The 26,239-nt window shown below is 59.6% G+C and overlaps 1 protein-coding gene across 4 annotated transcripts; it reads left to right on the top strand.

The window, feature by feature from the left end:
• Window positions 1–4,876: 4,876 nt before the first annotated feature.
• On the top strand, window positions 4,877–23,703 carry NPEPL1 (aminopeptidase like 1). Of its 4 annotated transcripts, none has more exons than XR_014296067.1 (13): window positions 4,877–5,099; window positions 5,796–5,981; window positions 6,552–6,722; window positions 10,969–11,058; window positions 11,510–11,591; window positions 13,241–13,383; window positions 18,074–18,151; window positions 20,298–20,398; window positions 21,110–21,233; window positions 21,556–21,732; window positions 22,178–22,288; window positions 22,827–23,042; window positions 23,603–23,703. XR_014296067.1 is itself a non-coding variant. In XM_082644628.1 (13 exons), the coding sequence occupies exons 1-12, from the start codon at window positions 4,950–4,952 to the stop codon at window positions 23,038–23,040; spliced, it is 1,533 nt and encodes a 510-aa protein (XP_082500754.1). In that variant the 5' UTR covers window positions 4,877–4,949; the 3' UTR covers window positions 23,041–23,042; window positions 23,603–23,703. The 4 variants fall into 4 exon arrangements, 3 of the variants coding, with proteins under 3 accessions (XP_082500754.1, XP_082500753.1, XP_082500752.1); XM_082644628.1 differs by having other exon boundaries at window positions 22,921–23,042; XM_082644627.1 differs by lacking the exon at window positions 23,603–23,703 and having other exon boundaries at window positions 22,921–23,558.
• Window positions 23,704–26,239: the final 2,536 nt, after the last annotated feature.

Genomic DNA, 26,239 nt, shown 5'->3' with positions numbered 1-26,239 from the left:
TGTAGGAAAAACCAATGAGTGTCCCTATAAAACGAATTCTACTGCTGTCCTCTAAAAGGATTGGGAGCAGTGACACTCAAGGAGCTGTGAGCACGCCTGGAATGCAGTTCTGGGTTTCTCAACAGGAAGCTCTTACTTTCTTACCAGCCATTCCCCCAACCAAAAGGAAAGAGGGTTCCTTGGAGAAGTGGCTGGCTGTAGATGTGGGGCAAGGAAGGGACACTGTGAGCCCCGGGGGTCATCTTATTGTTCCAGAAAGGACAGAAGTACACCAAAACCGATAGGGACATGGGAAAAAGACACAGGAGCCTGCCTGCTGGGCTCTCATTGGCCTAAGTGGAGACGCTTGGAGCAGAGATGCTGAAAGATACCCACTTACGTACGTCCTCAGTGGGGGAAAGGCCGGCATCCTGGACTTGCAGCCACTGCAGTCGCCCAGGCCCTGTCTTGGGTTCAATGCTCTTCTGTCTCCATCTTGAAACAGAGGCTCTGCATTTTCATTTTTGCCCTAGGCCTCCACAGGTGATGGTCTGCTTTACTCAAGAACACCAGGCGGCAAGTGTAGAAGGGATGAGACACCTGGAAAATAACCATGTTGCAACCACTGCTTGATGCAGGCAGAGATCATTATTGGAGTTGAAAGCCACGGGGGAGAGGTTGTCAGGAAACAGAACATTCTCATAGTCTCAGAGTGTCACTCCATGCATTATAAAGAGGAAGCTGGTTTCCATTCTATTCTGTTTGAAGGGGGAAGGGTACCTTTACCATGAAGAGATCTGGCCGACCCCGCTTGAACCAAGTTACCAACCTTGGCCAGTGAGGCGAGACAACCTAGGTTATGTGGTTCCTGATGGGGCACAGTGGCAAACACAATGTGCATTGTTGCCAAAAACATCTAACCCGAATCTAATCATAAGGAAACCATCAGAGGAATCCAGACTGTGGGGACCTTCTGTGAGACGCGTCAATGTCAGAAAAGACAAAGGCAGGGATTGTTCTGGATTAAAGGAGACCAAAGAGCCTTGACAGCCAAGCAGAACACCTGATCCTTACTTGGATTCTGGATTTAAAAAGAAAAGGCCATGAAGGACATTTTGGGGACAATTAAAGAAGTTTCAATGGGAACTGCATATTAGATGATAGAATGGCTTCTATGTTAAATTTCCATGGCTGTTGTCATCATGGGGGCTGGTGTCCCTGTTCCTAAGAGAGATGCACAGAGGCATTTAGGGCTAAGCGTGTGCAGCTAACTTTACATGATGCAGAGAGAAATACCTATATATACACGCATACACATTCGTACACATATACATGAACCTAGGTGAAGGGCACACAAGCATTCATTGTACTGGTTTTTCAACTTTTCCATAAGTTCATGCATTTTTCAAAAAAGTGTTTAGGGAAATGTGATTTTTATGGCAATTAGTTAATTTTCAATCCTTGAGGGAACATAACAAATCTTCTAGTTGGCACGTCTGACGCAGTATTTACAAAATGTAACTGGGAGGCTCCCGGAGGTCCAGGCGTGGCGATGGAGGGCACACGCTGGACACAGGCAGCCTCCAGGGAGGTCATGCATGGGTCACCCACCACCTTTCTTGGATGGGGGCTCACTTCCAGGCCAGCTGCTCCATGGAGGGAGGTGGCTGGAGCCAAGCCTTCCTCTGCATCCTCTGGGCACAAGAAGCAGCAGGTCATTCTCAACCAGGAACAAGCCCTCCCTTGATTTCACGTTGGTTCTGACTGAGGCACGTCCACTGGCTTTCAGTGGCCCGCAAGGTCAAGTCCAAAGGCCGGGGCTCAGCATACATCTCACGCACACTTTATGTGCAGCCATGGGAGCCACGGTGGTTCCAGAATGGCCCGTGCCCGTTAGTGAGTAGTACTTTGGGTCTTCGTGTGAACGATTCCCTTGTCAGGGAGCAGACTGCCTGGCACACCTGCCCTCAAGACCCAGCTCCAATATCTCATCCAAACTCAGTCTTCTCCCAGTGACTGGATTTCTTGGTTTTACTGCTGTTTATTCCTTCACCCCTGTGCATGCGTGCGCACACACACGCACACACGCATGCACACACACACACACACACACTGCTGCACATCCCCAGAGCCTGACCTGGCCTGAAGCTCTTCAGAACTGGTACTCCTATATTTTGATTTTATGTAGGTAAACTCTGGCATGAAATTAACACATAAATGCACATTTCATACACCGAGAGCCATCTTACATGATATGACTTAAGAATTATGTTCTAGTATGTGACCTGTACCAAAAAACTTCCTAATATGTCCTGGGAACTTTATTCTGATTTCTTCCAGAAGTTTTTAGTCTTTTCCTCAACTCCTAAATTAAAAGTCTGAAGACCCAGTTGAGTTTGGAATGAGTTTCAAGTCATCAAAAACATGAGTTACTTCTTGGGTTGCATTAAAGAGCCTGGTAAGTTGTTTTAAATTTTCATTTTTTAAGAAAATTAAATTGAGGTGAATTCTTCATTGACAGTGAAATATATACTAAGCTCAGGATTAATACCTTCATAAAAATTTATCTAAACAGAGTGGGGCCTGTCTTATTTATGTTGAAGTCTGCAAAGTCTGCAGTGAAAAGGGGAAAGTACTTTCCTGGAATATAGTTATATCTGTCACAAGCGGCATCTTGAGGAAATTGGCAGGCGTTTGAAGTGGAATAATTCCTTAGTGTTCTGTTTAGTTTGGATTTCTTCGATTCAGGGGTGGCTTAAAACCAGAATCAGGAATATCTGCTTCTAACAAGCATCTAACATTTTCTCTTGCTTTGTGTACATAAGTGTTCAACAAATGTTGGTTGCATTGAATCATCTTGTTCACCCTTTCTTGGGGCCATCGGGGTTATTCAGTCTATTCTTAAATACGGAAGAATTCTAAAGGGAAAGATGGTCTACCGGCAGTTTCTCTGCCCCCCTCCTGCCCCCCAACTCCCTGTACACAAACTCTGCCAGATCTGGCTTTCTGAAATGCGGCTTGGATCCTCCCTCGGTTTGCAAAGGTCTATGGATTGAATCAAAGACTCCCTGGTCCCCCTGACCCCGCTCCTTCCCTAGTCTCTGGCAACCCGCTGCTCTTACACTCTGGTTTCAGAGCCCCGTGGACACGGGGGTCCGTGCCTCCCCCATCCCCGTCCCGTCCCGTCCCATCCCGTTAACCTGCGCAAGTCCTATTTCATCATCAGGGCAGGGCTTAACGTCCCTCACCTTCCAGGAAGCCCTCCCCACCGCCCCCAAGTGCCCCACACGCCTGTCTGCAGCGTTATTTGCAAACAGAAGAAAGAGTGATAGATCTTCATACATGCTCTTCGTACCCTTTACAAATGTGTGAAAACATTCAGCTGCTGTAAAATCTTTTGAGGAAAATAAGATCCAATTAGCGCCGACTTTTGTGTCGGGAAAGCTGAGGGTTTCGAAGGAATTCCTTTCACTCAGTCAGAAACTGAGGGCTGCTCTGTGCCAGGCCCTGAAGAAAGAGGCTCTAGTCCGTGGAATGCTTGGGGCAGACGTGGAGGGAGCAGACAGGGAAGATGGGAGTGTGGCTCGTGCGTGGGTGGCGCAAGTCACAAGTCAGGGAGTCAGGGACACGCTGGGAGGTCAGCGGCCGTGGCGCTTGGCTACCACACTAGAGAGTTGGCTCTGCTGCTTTTTAAGGTTGGTTATGAAGAGAAAACTCTAAGAGGACTGGTGCGTGGAACTAGCTGAGGTAGCAGAGAGGCGTGCCCACCAAAGGCCCTTGAGCAATCAGGATGTGGACGGGATGGAGTGACAGGTGTTGTTTATTTTTAAATGACTCCTGGTAGAGCTTCCTCAACTGGGTCCCCACCCCCGGACCCTCGTACCTGAGCCGCAGTGGGAGCCGGGCACACTCACCATCCACCAGGCGCCCCCAGCCTCTAGGGGCCCCTCCACTAGCCTTCCCTCCTCAGAGAGGGGTGGGCTCAGGGGTCTTGTAAACCACTGGCTGCCCCTCCTCTCTCCCTAAGCGGGGTGGGGGGCTGCAGGGACAGCTTCTCGCAAAGGGGTGGTCTGGCGAGGTGATGCCTGGCTTCGTAACTGGCCGTCCCAGAAGCAGCAACCTGAATGGACACCCAATTCCCGGTGCCCTCGTCACATCCAGGACAGGCCTGGCAAATACTGGGGGTCTGACAAAGGTTCAGGAACCCACTAAGAGAGGAGGAGGGGACTATGCACACTGCCCAGCATGCCAGAGGGGCCTCGTGTGACTAGGAGCTGGCCCGAATCCAAGAATCACCCAGCAAGTCCAAACGCGACAGGGTGTGGCGAGGGGTCCGGGAGGGCTCCAGCTGGACCACCACTGCTGCTCAGAGACCCCTGGGAAGCCTCTCCTCGGGGCTGGGCTGGCTCAGGGCCCACCTAGACTGTGGTCTGGTGGACGGGCTGGGGTGGCCTTGAGGTCGGGCCTGCGTCTGCTCAGGACCTGCTGGAGCTCAGGCCCACTAGGGTCCGCTGGCAGCCTGCCGGGGCTCGGGGGGCCCTTCCCGGAAGGGCCGTCTGGAGAGATGTGTTTCCTCACTAGCACGGAAGGACCCACCTCGGGACCTGCCCCAGGGTCAGGGCCTGCCGGGGCTTGGGGCCTGCCGGGAATGGGGCCTGGTGGGGCCGGGCCTGGGCCTACTGCCTGCGGTGCGGGGCCTGGCGGAGTTCGGGGTTCGGGGCCCGCCCCGGGCCGGGGCCTGCAGGTCCGGGCCGCCCCGGGCCGCCCGGCCCGGGCCTGCCTCCCGCCCCGCCGGCCCGGCGCCCCCTCGCGCCCCGGGCGGGCCCTGCACGTCTCGCGAGCGGCCCGGAGCGGCGGGGGAGGCGGGGCCGGCGGCCGGGCAGGGCCGGGGCGGCGCCGAGGCCCGGCCGGAGCGGGAGCCCAAGCGCGGCGGGCGCGGTGGCCGGGGCGGGGGGCTTGGGCCGGCGAAGATGGCGAACGTGGGGCTGCAGTTCCAGGCGAGCGCCGGGGACGCGGACCCGCAGAGCCGGCCGCTGCTGCTGCTCGGGCAGCTGCACCATCTGCACCGCGTGCCCTGGAGCCACGTCCGCGGGAAGCTGCTGCCCCGGGTCACCGAGGAGGTGAGCGGGCCGCGCCGGCCGCCATGCGCCGCCCTGCCGGCGAGCGGAGGCCGGGCGGGGCCGGGCCGGCGGGGAGGCCTTGGAGGCCCCGCCTCGACCGCCCGGCGCCCCCCAGCCCGCCCGCCCGCCGGCCCGGGCGCGCCCAGCAGGCCAGGCCGGCCGGCAAGGCCCGGGGCCGCCCGCCTCCCAGGAAGCAGAGGAGCGGGCTCCCGTCCAGCAGCCCCGCCCGGAGGCCGCGCGCGCCCCGCACCCACCCGGGCCGCAGGCTCGTGGGCAGAGCTGGCCTGTCCTTCGACCAGCCAGGCGCGAAGGAACTGCCCTCGAGGGGCCGGGCCCCGGCAGCCTGTGCGGCCCTGACACCGCCTTCCAGAACCCTTGTGGCGGTGCCGCCCGCCCCCCTCCAGGGGCACCTGGCTGCGTCCCACCCCAGTGCTGGTTTCCAGCGTTTGTAGCAGAGCAGCCTCCAGCCTGGCCGTTTAAGTCCCCACTGTTAAATCCCACGAGGGTGGACGTGTGCCAGCGCGCACACAGCGCTTATCTAGTGAGATGTGACACTTCTTAATTAGGGATCCTGGGTGCCGCGGGGAGGCTGCAAAAGTGCCCTTTTAGCAAGTGAGGCAGGCGTCTGCGCGCAGGGCTCTGGCCGGCGGCCCTGTAAAGGCTGGTGTCTGTCTTGTGTCTCCTCTTCTGATGCAGCTCTGGCAGGCTGCCCTAAGCACACTCAACCCCAGCCCCACGGACAGCTGTCCCCTCTACCTGAACTATGCCACCGTGGCCGCCCTGCCCTCCAGGGTGAGCCGGCACAATAGCCCCTCGGCCGCGCATTTCGTCACCCGGCTCGTGCGGACCTGCCTGCCGCCGGGAACCCATCGGTGCATTCTGGTGAGTGCTTCTGAGGGGCTGGCCCCGCACGGGCCCCTGAGCTTCGGGTCGCTGTGTGCTGGCCTGCTGGCCGGGGCCTATGGCTCAGCCCTCCAGACCGCAGAGCACAACGGCCCACGGTATCCCCGATGCGGACGATGCTGCCGCGACCGCACCGTGCAACCCCGGCCTTACCGCCGCCGGGGATACCGAGGGCCCCGAGACGGAACGCTCTACCCCAGATCAGTTTGGGTGGAAGATCTGAGACTCATCAGACCCAAGCTTCCTGAGCCTGTGTCCGCTGTGCATCGCTGCACGTCCTGCCTTCCTGTCTCGAGAGGCAGTTGACCCCATCTGGTGGCTGACACTTTCTTTCTCACATCGTGGGACAGTGATTCTGGGGAAGGCCCCTGGGATGATGGCTTTGCTGGGGCATCTCCGTCCAGATTGTTTCCACAGTGGCCTCTGACCCAGCTCTGGGGCCCTAGCGCTTCCTGATGGCGGCTCCCATGGGTTGGGCCCTGGGTCCCATCCCCCACCCCCAACCCGGCTTCACTCCCCCTCACCACAGCTCCACTCTCTGTGCTGCAGATGGTCTGTGAGCGGTCGGACGCCTTCGCCTCGGCCTGTGCCCTGGCCCGCGCTTTCCCACTCTTCACCCAACGCTCGGGGGCCTCACGGCGGCCGGAGAAGAAGACCGTCACAGTGGAGTTTTTCCTGGTGGGACAAGACAACGGGCCAGTGGAAGTGTCCACTTTGCAAGTGGGTGTCTGGAAGTTCAGACCGGGTCCCCGTGCCGCACCCCCCACCGCCCCCCAGCTTGGGCAGAGCTCTCTTTCCCACTCCCTGGGAGGACAGGACAGGGCTGCTGGAATTCCCGAGAAGGCCCCCGGGGCCTGTCCAAAGCCGGGCAGCGGGCTCCCTCCCCCCAGGGTGGTCTTGTTTTCAGGGTTCGGTTCTCTTCAGCCAGTGTTTATCCAGCACCTACCCCGCGCCAGGTGCTTTCACGTTTTGATACTAATAATCCTGCCCGTGTATATATCACATTACCCTTTATGGTGCGCTTTTACATATGTTATTTCATTTGATCCTCCTTCGTTTGATCCTTTGGAGGCACGGCAAGGCTGGAAGTGATTCCCAACCTAGACGTCCTCGTGTGGGCCGAAGGCCAGGGTTCCCTCCCGTGGTGACCCTCCCCGCCCAGTCGTTCTGTGGTCTCATCCTCCCCACCTGCAGCCCCCGCTCCAACCGCCAGACTCAGGTGGTCCTTTCCCCTCCCCCCCACTCACCCGTCGCTCTGTCTCAGGCCCCTTGAGCAGCCCCTCATCTGCTCTGTGCCCCCAGGTCTGTAACGGCTCCCCCCCGCACCGGGATTCTTTCCCCGAGGAGGAGACAGTGTGCCTCATCTCTGCCCTCCTGACACAGCTCCTCTTTTTCTTCCCTTCACCTCCCGTGGTCCGATTGCTTTGCCTGTCTTAACTCCCTTTCCCCGCTCAGCCCACCAGCATGGAGTTCACCCACCCACTCCCTTCCTGACATTGTTTTCCAAGGGCCACATCTGCCTGACTTGGGCACTGGTCATCCCTCCTTGCAGGGCACCCGCCCAGCCAGGAGCCTGAGCCTTCTCTCCTCCCCATACCCTTCCCGCCTGCCCCTCTCCGCATTCCCTTTGTGCCCCCCCCCCCACCATGGGGGCATTCCGGCCTCACACCCTCCTCTCTGGGTGGTTTCAGTGCCCCTGGGTTCCAGCCTGCAGTTGGACACCAATGATCACTCCTTCCCTCCAGCTCCAGGGAGTTCCTTCTGAGTTCTGGGCTGGGGCTGGAGGCCTGAGCATCCTCTACCCGCTCCAAACCCCTCTCCTCCTGCCCTCAGCCACAGGGACTGGCTTCCTGCTGTCCCTTGGCCTCGCCAAGCCCAGTCCTGCTCAGGGTCCCTCTCCAGGGCCCCTCCGGCTCTGGCTCTGCCTGGTCTCAGTCCGGCTTCTACCCGCATCCTTTCCTCGGGGAGACCTGGCCATCCTGGCTAGCCCGGCCTCTCCCACACTGCCAGGCCCTCTGCCAGCCGAGAGCCATCCGCACCGGACATTACACATCTGAGTTTAGCCTCTGTGCCCTGCACTGGAGTCGGAGTCCCCCAGCCCCTGGAGGGCAGGGTCCTGGTCCTGTGCATAATAATCTCTGCACCGGCTTTGTATGTGATGAAGGGTCTCCCTGGCCCCTACATCCCACCCATCCCACTTTGCCCACCTGCACCCCACTGTTCTCTGGGATCATGGCGGCAGCCTCCTAACTGGACTCGCTGCCTCCAGACTCCCCCGTCCGGTTCCGCTTCCCACTGCCTCACAACCAGGCAGGGGCCAGCGCTTTGCGAGTGCTTGTCAGGTGTCAGGCGCTGCTCCGAGCACACATGTGTGCACACACTTAATTCTCCCAACTGCCCAGTGAAATGGGTTCTGTTAGCTCTCCCCACTTTAGAGTTGAGCAAACTGAGCCTCAGAGATATTAAGTGACTTACCGGGGCCACGCCAGCATGGGGTAGAGCCAGGCTTAAACCGCGGCCACCATCCGTCAGCCCTCTTTCTCTTCTGTCTTGGATCGTGAGCACATGAGTCTCTGACACCCCGGCTGGCCTTTTCCTCACCACGGGGACCGCCTAGACCCCGTGTCTGTGGCCTCTCCTACCCTCCTCCTCTGTGGCATCTAATGGAACAATGTGTTGTGATTCTCTGCTGGACTTGCGTCCCTTGGGCATCTTTGAATTCAGAGTCTAGTGTGGAGCCTGGCGCACAGTAGGTGCTCACGTAAACGTGGATGGAATGAATGAATGAGTGAATGGATGATCCTGCTTTTTCTTTTTCTTTTTCTTTTTTTTTTTTTTTTTTTTGCGGTACGCGGGCCTCTCACTGTTGTGGCCCCTCCTGTTGCGGAGCACAGGCTCCGGACGCTCAGGCTCAGCGGCCATGGCTCACGGGCCCAGCCACTCCACGGCATGTGGGATCTTCCCAGACCAGGGCACGAACCCACGTCCCCTGCATCAGCAGGCGGACTCTCAACCACTGCACCACCAGGGAAGCCCTGGATGATTGTGCTTTTGTGATGAGGAAACTGAGGCACAGTGAGGTGCAGGCTCCTCCCCCAAAGGTGCACCCTCTCACCTGAGCCTCCGTGGGGCTGGCACTGACGCGCTTCCCAGACAGCGGCTGCAGGTCTGTGCAGCCCCCCACAGACAGAGACCCTCACCCTCCTGGGGGAGAGCCCGCTGGCAGGCAGCGGGGGCTGCACGGCACATCTGAACTGTCAAGTCTCTGCCTCTGAGGCTCCAGGGTTTACCTGCCTCGAGACAGCCTGAGAGGTGGCTGGGCCGCCGCTGTGGGCCTGGAGCCTGCCCTCCCCATCCCCACGGCGCTGGAGGAGGCGGTTAGGAACAGGGTGCCGTCCTCACCTCCCCCAGACCCACGCTGCGCCTCTCTCTTGATGTTGCCTCTTCCCTGCACTGGGAAAGGCAGCCAGGCCCTGGAGGTGGGTGCTGGAGGGCCAGGTGGGGCAGGAGGCAAAGCCGAGCGTCAGGGCTGACACGGGTAGACAGAAGTTCTTGGCGGAAGCTGCGAGGGGAGAGGGGACAGCCGGTTTGGGGATGAACATGACCTCTGCGTGTGCACGTGCCCCATCTGCAGTGCCTCCCGTGGTGGCCGGTGGCAGGCTCCTGCTGCCCTTTGGGCGCTGGCTCGGTGCGCAAGGCCGGTCTGTCTGTGTCCTTCCCTCCTGGCCCTGTGGCCAGAGCAGTGTCACATCCGATGACCGGGAAAAAGGGTGGGGGTCTGTGACACTCACATGGGGCCCACGTGAGAAAAACGCCTCCCCAGCGGGCCCAGGGACCTCTTCTCCATTGGGAGGATCCAGAGACGCTCCTGGAGGATGTGGCCTTTGAGAAGTACCTCAAAGCGTAGCTGGGAGCTTGGCAACAGAAGGGGAGTGGTTTGGTCTGCTCAGGCCACCATGACAACAGCCCGCAGACAGGGGGCTTGAACAGCACATGTTTAGGACGTCCAGGGCCACGGTGGGTCCTGGGGGGGCTCTCTTCCCGGCTGTCAGACCACCACCTTCTGGCTGCGGCCTCTTCTTCTTTTTATATATAAATTTATTTATTTTATTTATTTATTTTTGGCCACGTTGGGTCTTCGTTGCTGCACGCGGGCTTTCTCTAGTTGCAGTGAGCGGGGGCTACTCTTCATTGCGGTGCGAGGGCTTCTCATTGCGGTGGCTTCTCTTGTTGCGGAGCACGGGCTCTAGGCCCACGGGCTTCAGCAGTTGTGGCTCACAGGCTCTAGAGTGCAGGCTCAGTAGTTGTGGCTCATGGGCTTAGTTGCTCCGCGGCATGTGGGATCTTCCCAGACCAGAGCTTGAACCCATGTCCACTGCATTGGCAGGCGGACTCTTAACCACTGCGCCACCAGGGAAGCCCGCTGTGTCCTCTTTTTAGGGGCAGTCATCCCGTCATGGGGCCCCACCCTCCTGACCTCATTGAAACCTGATCACCTCCTAAAGCCCTTCTAATACCATCCCACTGAGGGTCAGGGCTTCAGGACATTCAGTCCATAACAGAAGGCAACACCTCCTCCTGAGAAGGGGGTAGGGGGTTGGCGGAGGCCATACATAATGTGTGTTCAGAGCCAGGCAGGAGGGCCACCTGCCACCTGGATGAGGGCGTACGTAGCAGGAGATGAGGTTTAGAAAGCAAGGTGGGCCCCGTGTAGGCCGGGCAGGATGCCAGACTTGAAGGGTTCCCCTGTGATTCTGGAGCTGCGTTGGACTTTATGTAGACGGCTGGGGGGTCACGGGCAAGCTTTTGCTTCCCTTCCACCTGCCCTCGCTCCCCTGGCAGCAGCCCTGCAACCTTTCCCGGGTGACGTGTGCCTCTGACACCTCTGGGCCCCTGGCCATTGGATGAGGAGGGATGCCTTCCACCTGGTCCCAGGGCCCCAGTGACGGCCTTTTGTTTCTCCTAGTGTTTAACAAGCGCCACAGAAGGCGTGCGGCTGGCAGCCCGCATCGTGGACACGCCCTGCAATGAGATGAACACAGACACCTTCCTCGAGGTTCGTAGCCCTGGGGTCCTGCCGGGACTGGGATGGTGTCGGTAGACCCCAAGGAGAGTCAGGAAACCCAGGGCTGCAGGGGGATGGTCCACAGTCTCTGCACCTCGTCTGGGGAAGCCGCGGGCTGCTGCGGACAGAGTCCTGCCGTCCAGCCGGAGCCAAGGGGCCCCCAGGCCTCAGCTGAGGGTGGAGGGAGCACAGAGCTTCCTCCCCAAAGGCCCCTCAGCAGGACTCCAGCCATGAGCTGCAGGAAATCGCAGAGTTTGGAGGGTGAGCCGCCTCTCCTGGGTTTAATCATGCTCAGAGCCAAGAGTCAAAGCCACGGCATCGCAGCCCATCCCTCTCCCACCGTAAGGCATCTGCTCACCCCTGGCCCAGGCCCTGGCCTCACCCTGATTTAAGCCGTCTTCACGTGTTTGTGTGTTGTTGTTTTTTCCATGAACACATCCAGGAGATTAAGAAAGTTGGAAAAGAACTGGGGATCGTCCCAACCGTCATCCGGGATGAGGAGCTGAAGGCGAGAGGATTTGGAGGTGGGTGGGGTCTGGTCCGTGCAGATCCTAGCCTCAGGAGCGGCCCGGGGCACCTGCGTGGCAGGGGGGCACCAGGCTGCATGGTGTGTCGTCCCAGGCTTCGCCCTGAAGGAACCCAGCCCGTGTCCAGCCCCAAGGCCAGACCCTGGGAAGCAGACCATCTGTGGGGGAGGGAGGAGGCAGCGATTCAGATTCTGATTCAGACCCTGGAAGCCTCAGGATCCAAGGCCTCCCCCGCCCACTCCCTCTGCAGCCTCCCACATGCTGCCGTCCTGGCTCCCCAGCTAACCCAGCAGGGCCTTTCTGTTCCTCGAATACACAAGTTCACGTCCACATCAAGGCCTGCACTTGCGGCCCTTTCTGTCTGGGATGCTTTCCCCCCCGAGGTAGTCTCACGATGGGGCCGTCTTACCCTGCACGTCTCGGCCACCTCCTCAGAGAGCCTTTCCTGATTGCCAGGCCCATCCTCCCCCGACTCCCAGGCACTGAGATGCGGTGACGACTAGGACAGGAGCTTTCTGTCTGGCTGGGAAGGTCACTGTCGTTGTTACCTGAGGTTGCAAAGCCAGTTACCCCAGAAGGTAGCAACTGAAAGCAACACGTGTCCGTCGTCTTGCAGTCCTATGGGTGGGGAATCGGGCGTGGCTCTCTCGAGGCTGCGGTCATCTGAAGGCCCCACTGGGGCTGGCCACGTGCTCCCAGCAGGGCTCACTCACGGCCCTGCCAGCAGGCCTCCGGGCCCCACTGGCTGTTCCTTGTCTTGTGGGCCTGTCCTTGAGCAGCTCACAACGTGGCAACTACTTCTCTCAGAGCAAGGTCTCCGAGCAAGAGACGAGAAAGAGCAAGCAAGATAGAGGCAAGGTCTTCTGTTGTCACCTAATCTTGGAAGTGGTCTTGTCATCTCTGCCACACCCAGAGGAACTGAGACAGGCAGTCCTGCCCATACTTTGGGGAGGGGATCCACACGATCGTGAATGCCCAGAGGCAGAATCTGTGGGCACATGTTAGTGGAGGGAGAGGCAGTTCAGTCAGAAAGCTTCACGGAGGAGGTGACGTTTGCAGCGGGTCTTGCAGGATGAGTAGGAGTTTGTCAGGCAGCTATTACTGCCTCTTGTCCTGGTTGCTACGATTGTTCAGTTCGATTACTGGGGGACCTTGAGGCATGGGCTGTGCCCACGGCAAGCCACAGTTTTCTTGAGAAGATGGGGCATAGAAACCAACAGTGAGGCAGTGGTGGGGGGGAGGTCGGAGGGGAGGTACATCCTGAGTGCACGGAGAGGTCAAGGAAGGGAGGGTGAGCAGGGGCTGGAGCGGCCTTCAAGAACTATCCAAAAATCACTTCGTTCTGCAATCCTGTTCACGTCTTTCTGGGAATGATACAATATTTTTTTTTCTCAGCGGGTTTTCTTGCCTCACAATACTTCGTGTAGAATTCATTTGCAGTCCCAGGGCAGTGAACTCATTTGCCTTCCCCGATCCCACACCAGCCAGGGGGTGGGAGGGGTCGGGAGGGGGCAGGGAGCTGTCCGGGAGGAACGTCCACAGGCCAGTGGCTACTTCGGGGGGAGAGCAGTGTTGCTGGGGGGCTTCCGGGAGTCCTCCGCTGGGTCCAGCCCGTGCCTCACTGACATGTCCTGTGCTTTCCCTAGGGATCTACGGTGTGGGCAAGGCTGCCCTCCACCCCCCAGCCCTAGCCGTCCTCAGCCACACCCCAGACGGAGCCACCCAGACCATCGCGTGGGTGGGCAAGGGCATCGTCTACGACACCGGGGGTCTCAGCATGAAGGGGAAGGTGAGGTGCGGGGCTGGGGCTCGGGCGGGGCCGGGCGGGAGGGCCCCTTCTCAGGCGTCGGAGGAAGGAGCAAGGTTCCTGGGCCTCGGAGTCGGGGCGTCCAGGGGAGAGGCCGTGGGGCCCAGTCCCCCGAGAGGCAGACGATTTCACGCCTGCACTTCAGGCAGGAGGCAGGAAACAGAAAATCTGGAGAAGAAGGAAGGGGCCTGGGGAGATGCGCACCGTCTCCACGACCGTCTGAGGTCCCCCAAGAGGGTGCTTAGTGGTGGTCCTCACGAGACCTTTGGAAAGCAGACACCCTGGTTAAAGGGAGGGGAGTTTGGGCCCAGAAGCCAGGCACCTGGGAGCGTTGCTGGGAGGCTGCAAGTCCCAGAGTCTCTCTTAAGGGTGGCCCCTCCTCACGCCCAGGGGCCTGCCCTGCACCAGGAGCAGGAGGAGAAGTGTCTTCATCTGCTCATCCCACATGCAGGTGCTCCAGGCCTGGGCTGGGCTCTAGGGGGAAACTGGGAAAGAGACCTGGAAGAGGAGAGTCAGCCATCCCAGAGAGGGAGCTTTAGACGGCTGAGTGCAAGCTAAGCTCGCGCGGGGATGACACCGACGACTGGCAGCCCCCGTGGCTCTCAGGCGCGTCCTCTTGGCCCAGATGGTGTTTTAAAATCCAAATTAGTTACCAGCATTTAAAAACAGGAAGAATTCTCACGGGACTGGGTCTCTTACCTTTTGTAATCTCAGAGGACCTGGCAGCGCCGGTCCTGCGTTCGCACCTGGAGGCACCCTGCTGGAGCCAAGCGGCAGCTGCCCCTGTGGGTGCGCCGCCTTCCTCCGGCTGGCCGCGGGTCCCACCGCTCCCTGTCGCTCCTCTGACATCACACCCCAGGGTCAGCTGCTATTTAGTGTAGGGCTTGTGCTGCTACTTTTTGCACTTCTGTATTTGGTACCTAGAGTGGATGATCTTTTTTTTTTTTAACATCCCTCCTCTTCTAAACAACAAAATTATTTTCAGGACTAATCGGGAAATGAAACAAATAATAAATGTTTAAAAAAACCAAACACCAGTAGTGAATTCCCCGATAGTGAATTCCCTTTTATTGAATTCCATATATATTATCATGCCAATAAAAAATTAACAATGAATGTTATAGTACAAATAAAGAAAACAGGCATCCATTAACACTTTTAAACAGCATTAATGTGGGCTTCCCTGGTGGTCCAGTGGTTAAGACTCCGCCTTCCACTTCAGGGGACGTGGGTTTGATCCCTATTCAGGGAAGTTCTGCATGTTGTGAGGTGCGGCCAAAAAAAAAGAAAATAGCATTAATATCATTTTTGATAGAAAAAAAACTGATGCCTCCATGTTGTTCTCTCGTGGTGCTGTATGCCAGCATCAGACTCTGCTGTCAGGCCTTAGTTTCTGCGGATTTGTCAATGACTTTATCAAAATCGGTCATCTTCACATCTTTACGTTCACTAGACAGAGGTACCAGATTGGTCAGTCTATGTTCACTCATAGTTGATCCAAAACCACACAATTAATTTTAATTTTGAAGAGTTTCTATCCCATGAAGCAACTGATACACAGATACTCAGGGAAAGTCTCCAACAGTAGGGTCCCTCGGCAGAGACCACTAAGAATCCCATTTCCCAAGAAACTCCCCAGATTGGTATAGCATCCCCGTCTCCGGTCCTTTGAGATCAACTCCAGCAGCTTTCAGACGTCTGTGGGGTAAAAACGTTTTAAACACCACAACTCCAGTGGTTGCCCGAGACGGAGGGCAGCAAAGAGGCTCGCTGCTCCCCGGGGTTCCCTCCGAGCGCACCATCCAAAGGCAGGAACTCGCCGTCACAGGCGCCGTGGACGCTGACCGTCCGCCTCCGGAGCCCGCCCGACTCAGAGCCAGGGCACCGCGTGGAGTCTACGCCACGGGCAGTGATGAGTGTCCGTGTAGGATGGTATTGCTGGAGCTGATGTTGTAGGAGGTGACATAGGTGGATTTGAAGCTTTCATTTAAGTGATTAGGACTCGCTTCGGCCAACAGCAGGAGGAATATTTTTCCACTGATGACAACGGGCAGACTGACTTTTAGTCGGTTTATTACCGTTTGAAATTCCCTGCAGATGATGAGCCCCTCTAGCTGCACCTGGTGCTGGTCCCCCGCCCACACCCTCGATAGGGGCTCTTGCCCTGAGTTCTGGGGGGCAGACTTCCAGGCTCATTTGGATGTTGGCTGGTTAGAGGGCGGGAGTGAGAAGCAGGGCTTCCTGGGAATTCGTCATTTTGCTGGTGGCACCCTCTCCCCGTTTTGTAGGAACAATCCCGGTTTTCAAAGATTTTCAAGGCAAATCAGGATCAGCATGAATTAACAGGTCTCAAGTGTGTTAGACTCAGGACCCCTTCCAGTCTTCACAAGTATTGATTCCAAAGAGATTTTGTTTATAAGGGTGATGTCTGCTGGTATTTACCCTACTAGAAATTAAAACTGGGAAATTTTAAAGATATTTATTAATTCATTAAAAAATAACAATATGACCCCATTGCATACCACTGTAAATAATACAGTCTTATGAAAAGAACTGTATTTTCCAAAACGAAAAAAAATTACCGAGAGGAGTGGCAATGTTTTACATTTTGGCAGCTCTTTAACGTGTGCCTTAATAGAAGACAGCTGTGATCAGCTGTGCTCTCTTCTTCTGCATTTAATCTGTTGTGATCTGTTTTAGTTGAAATGTAAAAAGAAAATCTGGCCTCAGTCCTTTTGTAGTTAGAAAAGGGAGAAGCCTTTTAGTACCCTCTTCAGGTAACTCAGGACATTCTTCTTTGCTATTACACCAAAACTTGACAGGTGGGAGCTTCTGAAAGGTTAGTTATGATGCGGAATCTGAAACCATGTCTGTGAGCTTTGGTGTTCTGCTATGTTGAAATCTGTCTGTCTTGAACTTTGAATGTATCATTTTATAATATCACACATGATATGGGTCATTTGGAAAATATTGTTCACAGAGTTATGCAGAACCTCCAGATTTTGACACATTTCATTATATAATATTTTTTAAAACCATATTCGTTAATATCACCGTCTATCTCATGTAAAAAGGTGAGTGTTAGGAAGCCATCATGGAGGCAGATACAAGTTTTCCAAAATTCTGATTTTTGCTTGACAGCTCAAATGTTACCACTGGCGCCAAGCAATGCCCGGTGCCCTTCTGGAGGTGAGAGGCTCACTTTGATAGTTTTTGAGAAAATGTCTGCAGATACCTGAGTCTGGATCCCCAGCATCTGTCAGTGGTTCCTCCAAGTACAATGGTGTTTGCAAGAACAGAGGCTTGCTGAGCTCAGGAAAGACTCAGTGCCCGCTCCCACTTGGGCTCCGGCCGACCCACCGTGACCGACTGCCGGGCGTCGGGGAGAGAGAGCAGGGCCTTCCCGGCACCTTCCATCCCATCACAGACAGTGTTGGGAACGGCTGTACCCAACGGCAGAGATTTTGAAAAGTTAATCGTTTACTGCTTCAGCAAGAAGATTCGAGTGAAATGGGCAGTGCCTTATTTCCCGGAAGGCCTGGAAATGAATCCAGTGACCGCCAGTTCCCGCGGGGCCCCGGGCCACGGCTCCAGCCATCACTTGCCCCTGCCCCATTGCTGCAAGTGTCAGCCTACCAGTGACCAAGGCGTTACCATGGAAATCGTTTCTCTTATAGAAACAGGAACGACAGGTGGGGTCTGAGATGCTGGCACATTCCTTGAGCTGCGTTTTGGGTGGGACATTTGTTCTGCCCGTGACAGGGGATCATGGGGTTTCAGGGACCATCTCGAGCCGTTTTCTGTGCGGCCATTTTGCAAGGGGTTTGGTTCTAGGTCTGAGGCCCTGTTTTTCCTTTTAAACGATCTTGTGGTTTCTCGCAGATTAGGTCAAAATAGATGGCTTCTTTTCAATAGCGCTCGCTGAGTCATTTTCACTCAACTTAATTGTAAAAGCAGCTCCGTTTATATCTAAAAATACTTTCCATTAAAACTCGAGGCTCACGTAATCCAATAAGGGTTCAGAAAATTCACTCGGCACCTTTCGATCCCAAATCCTTACATCCGATGACCTGTTGTTAATTTAAAATACAAACCTGTCAGTTAGTGTTGGGAACCTATGGAATGTAAAAACGCGCAGCTGCTCTCAGCTCGCTTACAGAAAATCGTGTTACCCCTGTGGCGGAGGGCACCTCTGTCCCCAGTGGTCCTCCCATTAGACCCGTCACCCCGGAGACACCAACTGGGGCGGGTGGCAGGTATCCTCGGGGTGGGGGTGGGATTGGTGATGTCACGGTGATCGGTGACATTTGGGAAGAGCGCCCATTAACCCGGACGGGGCGGTCAAGGTAGGGGGACTTGGTCATGGCCTAGCCAGGAGCCAGGCCACGGCGAATCCAGCAGCTCTGGACGTCTCCCCCTCCCCCTCCCCTCCGCACACAGTTCCCTTCAGTAACTCCCAAAGCTCTGCTCGAGCCGGAGGCACCCCGGCATCTTTGGCCCTTGCTTCCCGTTGCTTCTAGGGGACCCCAAGCGACCAGTGGCGTTTCCTGGGTTCTGTGGGCACCGGGTCCTGCACCTCCGGGGCCCTGGTATACGGGCTGCGGCGGGGCCCCTGGCGCTGGGGGGTCAGCATCCGCTCACCTCTCTCTCGATCCCCCTGTGCCACCCGCAGACCACCATGCCGGGGATGAAGAGGGACTGCGGAGGCGCCGCGGCCGTGCTGGGGGCCTTCAGAGCCGCCGTCAAGCAGGTGGGTGCGGCCCCGTCCTCCCCTCGCGGCCCTTCTCCCCAGAGCGCCCCCCCGTCCTTCCTGAGCCTCTGCAGCCCCCTGGCCCCTTTTCCTCTGCACCCCAGCACTGGGCCCCTCGGGCTCCTCCACCCGAGCCTGTCACCTTCCCCTGTGCGTCCGGCTTCGCGGGTCCCCGCTGAGTTCTGAGAGCCTCGCCCGTCCGGACCGAAACGGGAAGGGTGCTGGGGAGCAGGCTGCCCGCCCGGCCTGCCCGCTCTCACTCGGGGTCCGGTGCTCAGGGTCGGGGTCTGCGGAGGGCCGGGCTGCTGTTTGGTGGAAGGGGCCCGGGGTCGGCCCTGGAGTAGCCTGGGTGGCCACTTTGAGCACAGACGTCCAGGGCAGCCGGAGGGCCCCGCACTCCCCACCCAGGGCACGCCAGGCCTCATGGAGCCCGACGATTGGAATCAGATTGCTGAGCCAGGGGAGCCCTGTGGAGGGGGCCAGCAGCAGTGGCTGCTCCCCGGCGTTTGGAGTTGTAGAGGGTGTTTATCCAGCAAAGGGGGGTGGGCGCACACCGGCCGTCCAGGGCCACTCACCTCTCAGCGTGGCTCCTTCGGGCGCTTCTGAGAAGCCCGGCCCTTCGTGTCACCAGATACAAGCCCTCCTTCCCCACAGACGGGCCACCTGAGCAGCGTGGCTCCCAGGGCTGGACATGCGGTGAAAAGATTTTGGCAAATAGTTTCTGCCCAGGCACCCCCAAGAGGGAAGCAGGAAGTCCGGGAGGAAGGAGGGCTCGGCCTGCGTCCCGACGGTGCCAGGGGGCCTCCCTAGAAGGGAGAGCTGCGGCCACAGCACCGGCCCCCCAGGAGCAGCATGTGGCACCCCTCTGCGGAGCCAGGGGTGGGGTGGGGAGGGGGTCTTGGCCCTCGTCCCCTCGCCCTGCTCGGCACAGGAAGGCCCGGCCTGGGGGCTGCACCCAGCTCACCTGCCCGCCTGGGGCCCTGCGGGCTGAGCCGGGCCCGCCCCCTCGGTGGATGAGCTCGACAGGGATGCAAGGGGAAAGGCCCAGCCGCGGGCGGCCGCTGCTTGTTGTCAGCTCGTGGGGGAGTGTCTGGAGAGCTCACGTGGCCGCGCTGCCCAGAGCCTTTGCTGAGGGGCCTGGGTGACTGCCCGCGGAGGGTCTGTCCTGGCATCCGGACAGGTCGGCTGGGAGGCGCCCCAGCAGGTAGACCTGTCCTGTGTGCAGGGAGCTGCTTGGCAATTAACGCCGATTCATCAGCTGGCGGCTGTGAGTGGTCTCGGGACTCCTCTGGACCCTCCACCGCTGGGGGTGCTGCCGTGGGGTGCTGAGGGTCCCCACCCCACAGGGGCCGAAGCCTGGAGGCTCCGCTTGTAACTGGTTTTTTAAGAAAAGGAGCGTGCCTCAATATGAGCCTCAAAACGCATAACGATGGTGACGGATCATAACCCCCAGAACAAAATAAGTATCCACACTTCATACTGGTAGGCATAAGTCATTTATTCACAGCGGAATCCCAGTTGCTTACTGTAGAAGTGATAGAAATAGAAAACCACCATTTGGCAAACAGCAGCGTAGTAATTGTTTCAGGTGAGAATGACCAACAGATGCTAAAATGAGAGGTGAGTGTGGTGAGAATGGGAGCGAGGAGGTGAGTCCACGCAGGGCCTTCCGTGGTGGGACACGGGGCGGGGGTCACTGTGTCCCCGTGGACTCCACCAGGCAGGGACGGCACACACAACCTGAGGGTAGGCACAAGGAAGCACCAGAGACAAGAGGCCAACCTCGGAAGCCCGCAGGCCAGCGGGTTTGTGCAGTGAGGGACCTTGACCGCTGACCACCCTGTGTGGGCGGGAGACAATGGCTGAGCGAGGCCCCTGGGGAGCGGCCGGGCTGGGCCTCAAACCCGGCAGCGCAGCCCTGCTTCCAGGCTCAGCGCTGCATTGCATGGACTTTGGTGGCGGACCCCTGGCCTAGAGCCCGCCGCCAGGGCCACAGGGAGTGCCGGAGGCTGTGCTCGCTGCTCCCTGGACTCCTGTCTGTCTGTCTCTGTCCTGGTGGGTCAGAGGAGAGTTCCGGCCCATCCTCCCCCCGCCCCCCGCTGGCACCCCCAGACTGTACCTGGAGCCTCCACCCTTGTCCCTGCAGGGTTTCAGAGACACCCTTCATGCTGTGTTCTGCCTGGCTGAGAACTCGGTGGGACCCAGCGCCACGAGGCCGGACGACATCCACCTGCTGTACTCAGGAAAGTAAGGCCGACCCCGCCCGCCCCCCTCACGGTGCCTGCCCCCCTCACGTTGTCTCTGTTGTTGGAACTCGTGGCCCTTCCCAGGGCCCTGCTGGCAGCCCTGGCCACGCCCAGCTCACTCCGGCCAGGGCCAGACGCTGTGGGGAGGACGCTCTGTGTCAGGAGCCCCTGGGCAGCAGCCGCTTGGTCCCAGGGTGGCCGCGAGCAGGGCCGTGTCACTGTGCGAGGTGTCGGGTGCCCCGCAGGGGCTTGGGACCCACCCTGCCTTAGGGGGACAGGGCCTTTCCGACCTCTAGGCTTACTGTCCTTCGGGTGTCTGAAGCCTGCACCCCCAGACCCCCAGCTGGGGGCCCCTCCCTGCATTTCCTCCCTGAGATCAGCCCTTGGGCTGCTCCTTCTCAGCTGCAGGAGGAAACACTTGAGTCACAGCAGGTAGCCTCTGGAGGAGCAGGTGGCCCCAGGTTCAGAAGAGCGGAGTCCGCTCGCCCGCCCAGCCCTCCCACGGGCGCCTGTCCCCAGGGTGACCCCGAGAGGCGCCGCCTCCCCTCACTTACCCAGACAACCCTGTTCTCCCATCTGACAGATGAGGAAACTGAGGCACAGGAGCGGGTGGGGGGCGTCACTCCGGCCCCCCTTGCTCGTGACCCTGGCGCTGCATTTCTGTCGGGGACAGGAAGGAGGGGCTCTAAGTGGGGTCTCGGCTGCACCCTAGGACTGTGGAAATCAACAACACGGATGCCGAGGGCAGGCTGGTGCTGGCAGACGGCGTGTCCTACGCGTGCAAGGACCTGGGCGCCGACATCATCCTGGACATCGCCACGCTGACCGGAGCTCAGGTGGGGCCCTCAGCAGCGGCCCCCGAGGAGCCGGAGGCCACCCTGACTCTGAGAGGGGTGGGGTCTGCGGTCTCTTCATCTTCGTAAGGGGTCGGAGCTGGCCCAGGGGGCTCTACGGGGGTGCAGGTGCGCAGGGCCCGAGGACCACAGCGGGAACGTCGGGGCAGGACAGGGACCGTCCCCCAGGTGGCCGCACTCGGGCTTCTCTCGCTGTCTTGCTGCCTGGCTTTCTGTCGGCCCCTCTTCTGTCCTGGGTGCTCCCCGCCACCCCGACCTGGGTACCCTCCCCCCCGGCTCTCTCCATCTCTCCCCGCGTCCCTAGGGCATCGCCACGGGCAAGTACCACGCAGCAGTGCTCACCAACAGCGCCGAGTGGGAGGCGGCCTGCATGAAGGCCGGGCGGCAGTGCGGGGACCTGGTGCACCCGCTCGTCTACTGCCCGGAGCTGCACTTCAGCGAGTTCACCTCGGCCGTGGCCGACATGAAGAACTCAGTGGCGGTAGGTGTGGAGCAGGATGGAGCGGGGTCAGAGCGACCCCAAGAAGCAGCAGCAGGGCGGATCAGGGTCCCCCCACGAGGCCCCAGATCCGGGCTCTGGTCGGGGGAGGGGAGAAGTCGTCCAAAGTGGGGACGCGCCGCTCGCTGGTCCCGCTGCCGGCGCGTCCTCCCCACTCCGGGCTCTGCCCCCCCCGTCGCCCCCATCAGCTCTATCGCTGGCGCCCCCCTTGCCCGGCGTGAAGGCAGACCCCGCAGCCCACAGGCGCGGCCCTCGGGGTCACTCTCTGCCGCTCCCCGCGTGGTCGCTGAGGACGGTGGGGTGGAGCGGGTGCGGGGCGTCCAGCGAGGGCCCAGCTGGACGCAGCCCCGAGGGCGCTCTGGGAGAGCCCCTCCTCAGCGTCCCTGCCGCTGGGTGCCGAAGGGTCGCGGCTGTCCTTCTCCCCCAGGACCGGGACAACGGCCCCAGCTCCTGCGCCGGCCTGTTCATCGCCTCGCACATCGGCTTCGACTGGCCCGGGGTCTGGGTCCACCTGGACATCGCCGCACCCGTGCACGCCGTGAGTCCAGGCCCCGGGGGTGCCCCTGCCTCCCCCCTTAGGACTCGCTTGGCCGGCCGGCCGCTTTGCTCCCCTCCCCGGCCCCTCCCCGCCAGGCTGGCTGCTCCCACCCTCTCTTGCGTCCAGAGCCCCTCTCTGGCTCCAAAGCTGCAGGCTGAGCTCATCGGAAACATTGTGTGTGAGGGTCACACGGCCAGCTGTGGTCCCCCTGACCTCTGGCCTCCTCATCCCTGGGAACAGCGTGGCTGCTGCGTGGAGTCCTTCCCGGCCGACCCGTCCTCGGCAGGAGGCCCAGGGCCCTCGGTCTCGCCCTTTCCCACCCCAGGGAGACGGGCTGGGGGCAGGGACCCCAGGGCCGTGTCCATCAGCCCGTCGCCCACCGGCCCGGAGTGTAGCGGGACAGGGAAGGGGGCCGTGGGGCATGTTGCGGGGCAGACGTCCTGGTCCAGGAGCCAGGAGTCCCCACCCACACCCCGGTGGCGGGTTTGCCGAGAGGCTCTGGCTCGGCCGCACGTGTTTCCACTGCCCTCGCCCACAGGGTGAGCGGGCCACGGGCTTCGGTGTGGCCCTCCTGCTGGCACTCTTCGGCCGGGCCTCTGAGGACCCTCTGCTGAACCTGGTGTCCCCGCTAGGCTGTGAGGTGGACGCCCAGGAGGGGGACGTGGAGAGGGACTCCAAGAAGCGCAGGCTCGTGTGACGTGGCTGCCCCGCCCGGCGACGCTGGGCTTTTTACCTCACTTTGCACTGATTAATTGTAAGCAATTGGATGATTATACCTTAAGATGAGCTTCGGTTTGTTTTGTTTTTAGTTGTCGTGGTGACGGAAAGGGCTCCTTCTTGTAAGTCTTAGGAGACAGCTCAGGGTTTGGCAGGGCCCCCGGGAGGGATGTGCGGGCAGCACTGGGCTTGTTTCTGTTTGATTCGCTGCCAGCTTCTGCAGACCGTGCTCCCTGCTGGGGCCTCCGCATGACCCCGGGCCCCAGGATGCATGCGCGGCCCTGACACTCTGGGCTGCGTGGCCCTTGGGCCGCCTGCCCCTGCTCAGTGTCCACGGTGGGTGCCGTGGCCCAGTCTCCAGCCCAGGCCCTGCGCGTGGCACCCACATTACAGAGAGCCCAGGCCCGTGCTCCAGCCAGGGCTGCCGCTGCCTCCAGGCAGCCCTGCCCTTTGAAAGGATGGAGGTGACTTATTTCGGGGACCCAATTTTATGGAGCAAGAGGAAGCTCTACTCTGGCCCCTTAGAATTCACTGGGGGTGGAATTAAATATGGCTGAACCACATCACATCTTTGCCTCCGTCTCACTCTCTCTCCAGCCCGTTTTAGAAAGCAACCCTGATGCCTGCCCATGGGCCTGAGGCTCCAGGATGCCACCACCTTCTCCCAAACCAGCATCTGGCTTTGAGATGCAGTTTGTCAACCTCGTTTTTACAGATGAGCACCCTGGGGCCCTCGGGTCCAGGCCTGCACAGCCTGGGCCATCTTGGATCTGAGGGTTCAGAGTGCAGACTCCTCGGGCTCTTAGGGCTTTCCCACGACCTGCAGTCTGCAGGGAAGGCTGTCCCGACGCCCCGAGCACATCACGAGGCAAGTGTTGTATGGGTTCAAGTGAAGGTCCGCCCCGGGCATGTTCCTAGGTGCTGAAGGGCCCGGTCTGGCCAGGTTTCAGGGAGACCTCCGACCTGGGCCCAGCGGAGGAGATCGGGGACTCGGGCCCCACCCGGCATGGAGGCGGCTGCCTACGCCTCCTCTGCTGGGGACAGGAGGGCGAGAACGTGGCTGCAGGACACTCGTCCCCAGGCTGTGCCCTGACAATCAAGGTGACCCTGGGTTTGGTCCCAAGCATGTATTTAATAACTGCCTGCCGTGCGCACAGCCCTGACTGGGCCCGGGAAAGGCAAGTGGCGGCTCCGAGGCCCCAGACCCGTCTGGGAAAACCCGTGGCCCACGTGTTAAGTCGCAGTAGTAGTGGTCACAGGGCGCTCAGTGGGCCATGCTGTGAGCTCAGGGAGGCGCAGGGGCCAGAGGGGCCAGGAGCCTTCATGGGTCATTAGCGTGCTTAATGGCCTTGAAGTAGGCAGCTCGCTCCAGCTTCCTCCGAGAAGCCCTGGAGGAGCCAGAGATCACCGAGGTGGCCCAGCTCCTCCTCCAGGCAGCTGGCACTGTACCCCCCCCCCACACCCCCCGCAGAGGCTGCAGGATGCAGGGTCAGGGAGCAGGGGAGGAACTGAGTCTCCCTTGTGCGGGCACAAAGGCGGCCTCAGGCCCGGGGACTCAGCTGGGGAGCAGCTGCAAGGGCTTGGCATCAGGGGGACCCAGGGCTGAGGCAAAGACCCTGCTTCTCCGAGGCCAAAGGGCCTGAGGACGTGATGGCTGCTTCCCATGGCCCCTCTGGAGCCCCGGCAACAGGGTGGTTGGGGGCCGGCGGGCGCCAGTGCGTCCACTTGATCGTGGTCTCGGGCGAGCGGTACAGGAAGCTGAGCCTGGCCAGCAGCTTCTGCTCCAGCTGCAGCTTGCCCAGCTCGTGGACCGGGATGACGGCAGCGCAGAGCCTGAGCACGTGGTCCACATCGGGCAGCTGGTCGTACACGATGGACCGGGCGATGCCAAGGAAGTGCTCGTGGATGAACTTGGCCGCGACCATCACCACCGACACATAGAGCCCGACGAGGCTGGGTGGGGGGCGGCCGTCAACGCCGCTGTCCCGGGAGAGGGGTCACGGCCCCCGACTCAGCCCGGCTGGACAGGGGCGCGTGTGCGAGCCGCTCACGGCCCCCGAGGCCTCCTGTGGGTGGGTCTGGGGTTCCAGCCCCCGCCTGGGGTTGGAGGGCGGGGTGACGGGCACCCGTGGAGCAGACACACGTTACCCTGCAGACAGGAATGAGGGACAGGACAGTGGGAATGTCCCTTTCTGCTAGTGGCTTGTGTGACAGACAGTAAACCACCGTCTTGGTATGTTTCTGAGGCCAAGGGAACAGGGGCTTGTGACCCCCCCCCTCCTGGGGCAGTTCTGGGGAGCAGGGGTGAGAAGGGACCGGAAGGTTCTGAAGAGCCCAGGGCACAAGGCAGGTTCTTAGAGCCGGGGGAGCCTTACCCGTATCCCGCCAGGAAGCCCAGGCTCCGGGGGCTGACTTTGTCATTAAAGATGACCAGCTCCATGTCCTGGCCGCAGCCCCAGCTCTGGTCACAGCCTGGCCGCCACTCCCGGACACCCCACCACTCGGCCACCGGGCTGGCCATGAGGGCCTCCGCCGGCCTCAGCTGCTGCAGCCGGACTGTGGCGTTGCGGAAGAAGGCCAGGCGGTCCACGTCCCAGGACCCGTGGGAGTGGGCTGTGCGGGAGAGACATCATCAGGCCCTGGGGACGTCTGCAGGCTCGGGAAGACCCAGTGTCACCCAAGGTGACCGGCTCAGGGGACTTGCCTCGGATGGGCCTGAGATGGACGTTCAGGGAAGCGAAACCTCTAACGCTCTCCGGTTCTCCCCATACGCAATGCAGCCTCCACTCAGGCGCAGCCTGGCCCTGCACCCAAAATGCACCCCTTTTTCCTACCTTGTTCAGGCCCCCCCCGCCCCCGCCTGGAGGCCCCTTCCCCAGCTGGCCCCTGGCAGTATCTCCCGATGGGCCGGTAGTTGTGGTCTCCCTGGAAGGCTCAGCCTTGTCCCCTGGTGCACACTGATGCACCCCCTAAGAGCTCTCGGGGCCCCCAGGAGCACATCCGTGACCCCACCAGCCCCCTCCCCCAATCCACGTTGGTTGAGTTGGCATTTGCTGCGTGATGCTCTGCCCAGAACCTCTGTTCAGACTGTTCCCTTGCAAATTGATGTTCTGCAGTTTTGTTTATTTGTTTGTTCTTTAACAAAAGGTTGTTTTAGTTTGAGATTCAGCAAAAACACACGCCGCCTTCTGCTTCCTCTCCATTCGGGATTCAGTAAATTAGCTGTTCTCCAGT

Source organism: Mesoplodon mirus, assembly GCF_964341445.2.
Source record: "Mesoplodon mirus genome assembly, chromosome: 15".
NCBI lineage: Eukaryota > Metazoa > Chordata > Mammalia > Artiodactyla > Ziphiidae > Mesoplodon > Mesoplodon mirus.
This window is presented reverse-complemented; position numbering and strand designations above follow the sequence as displayed.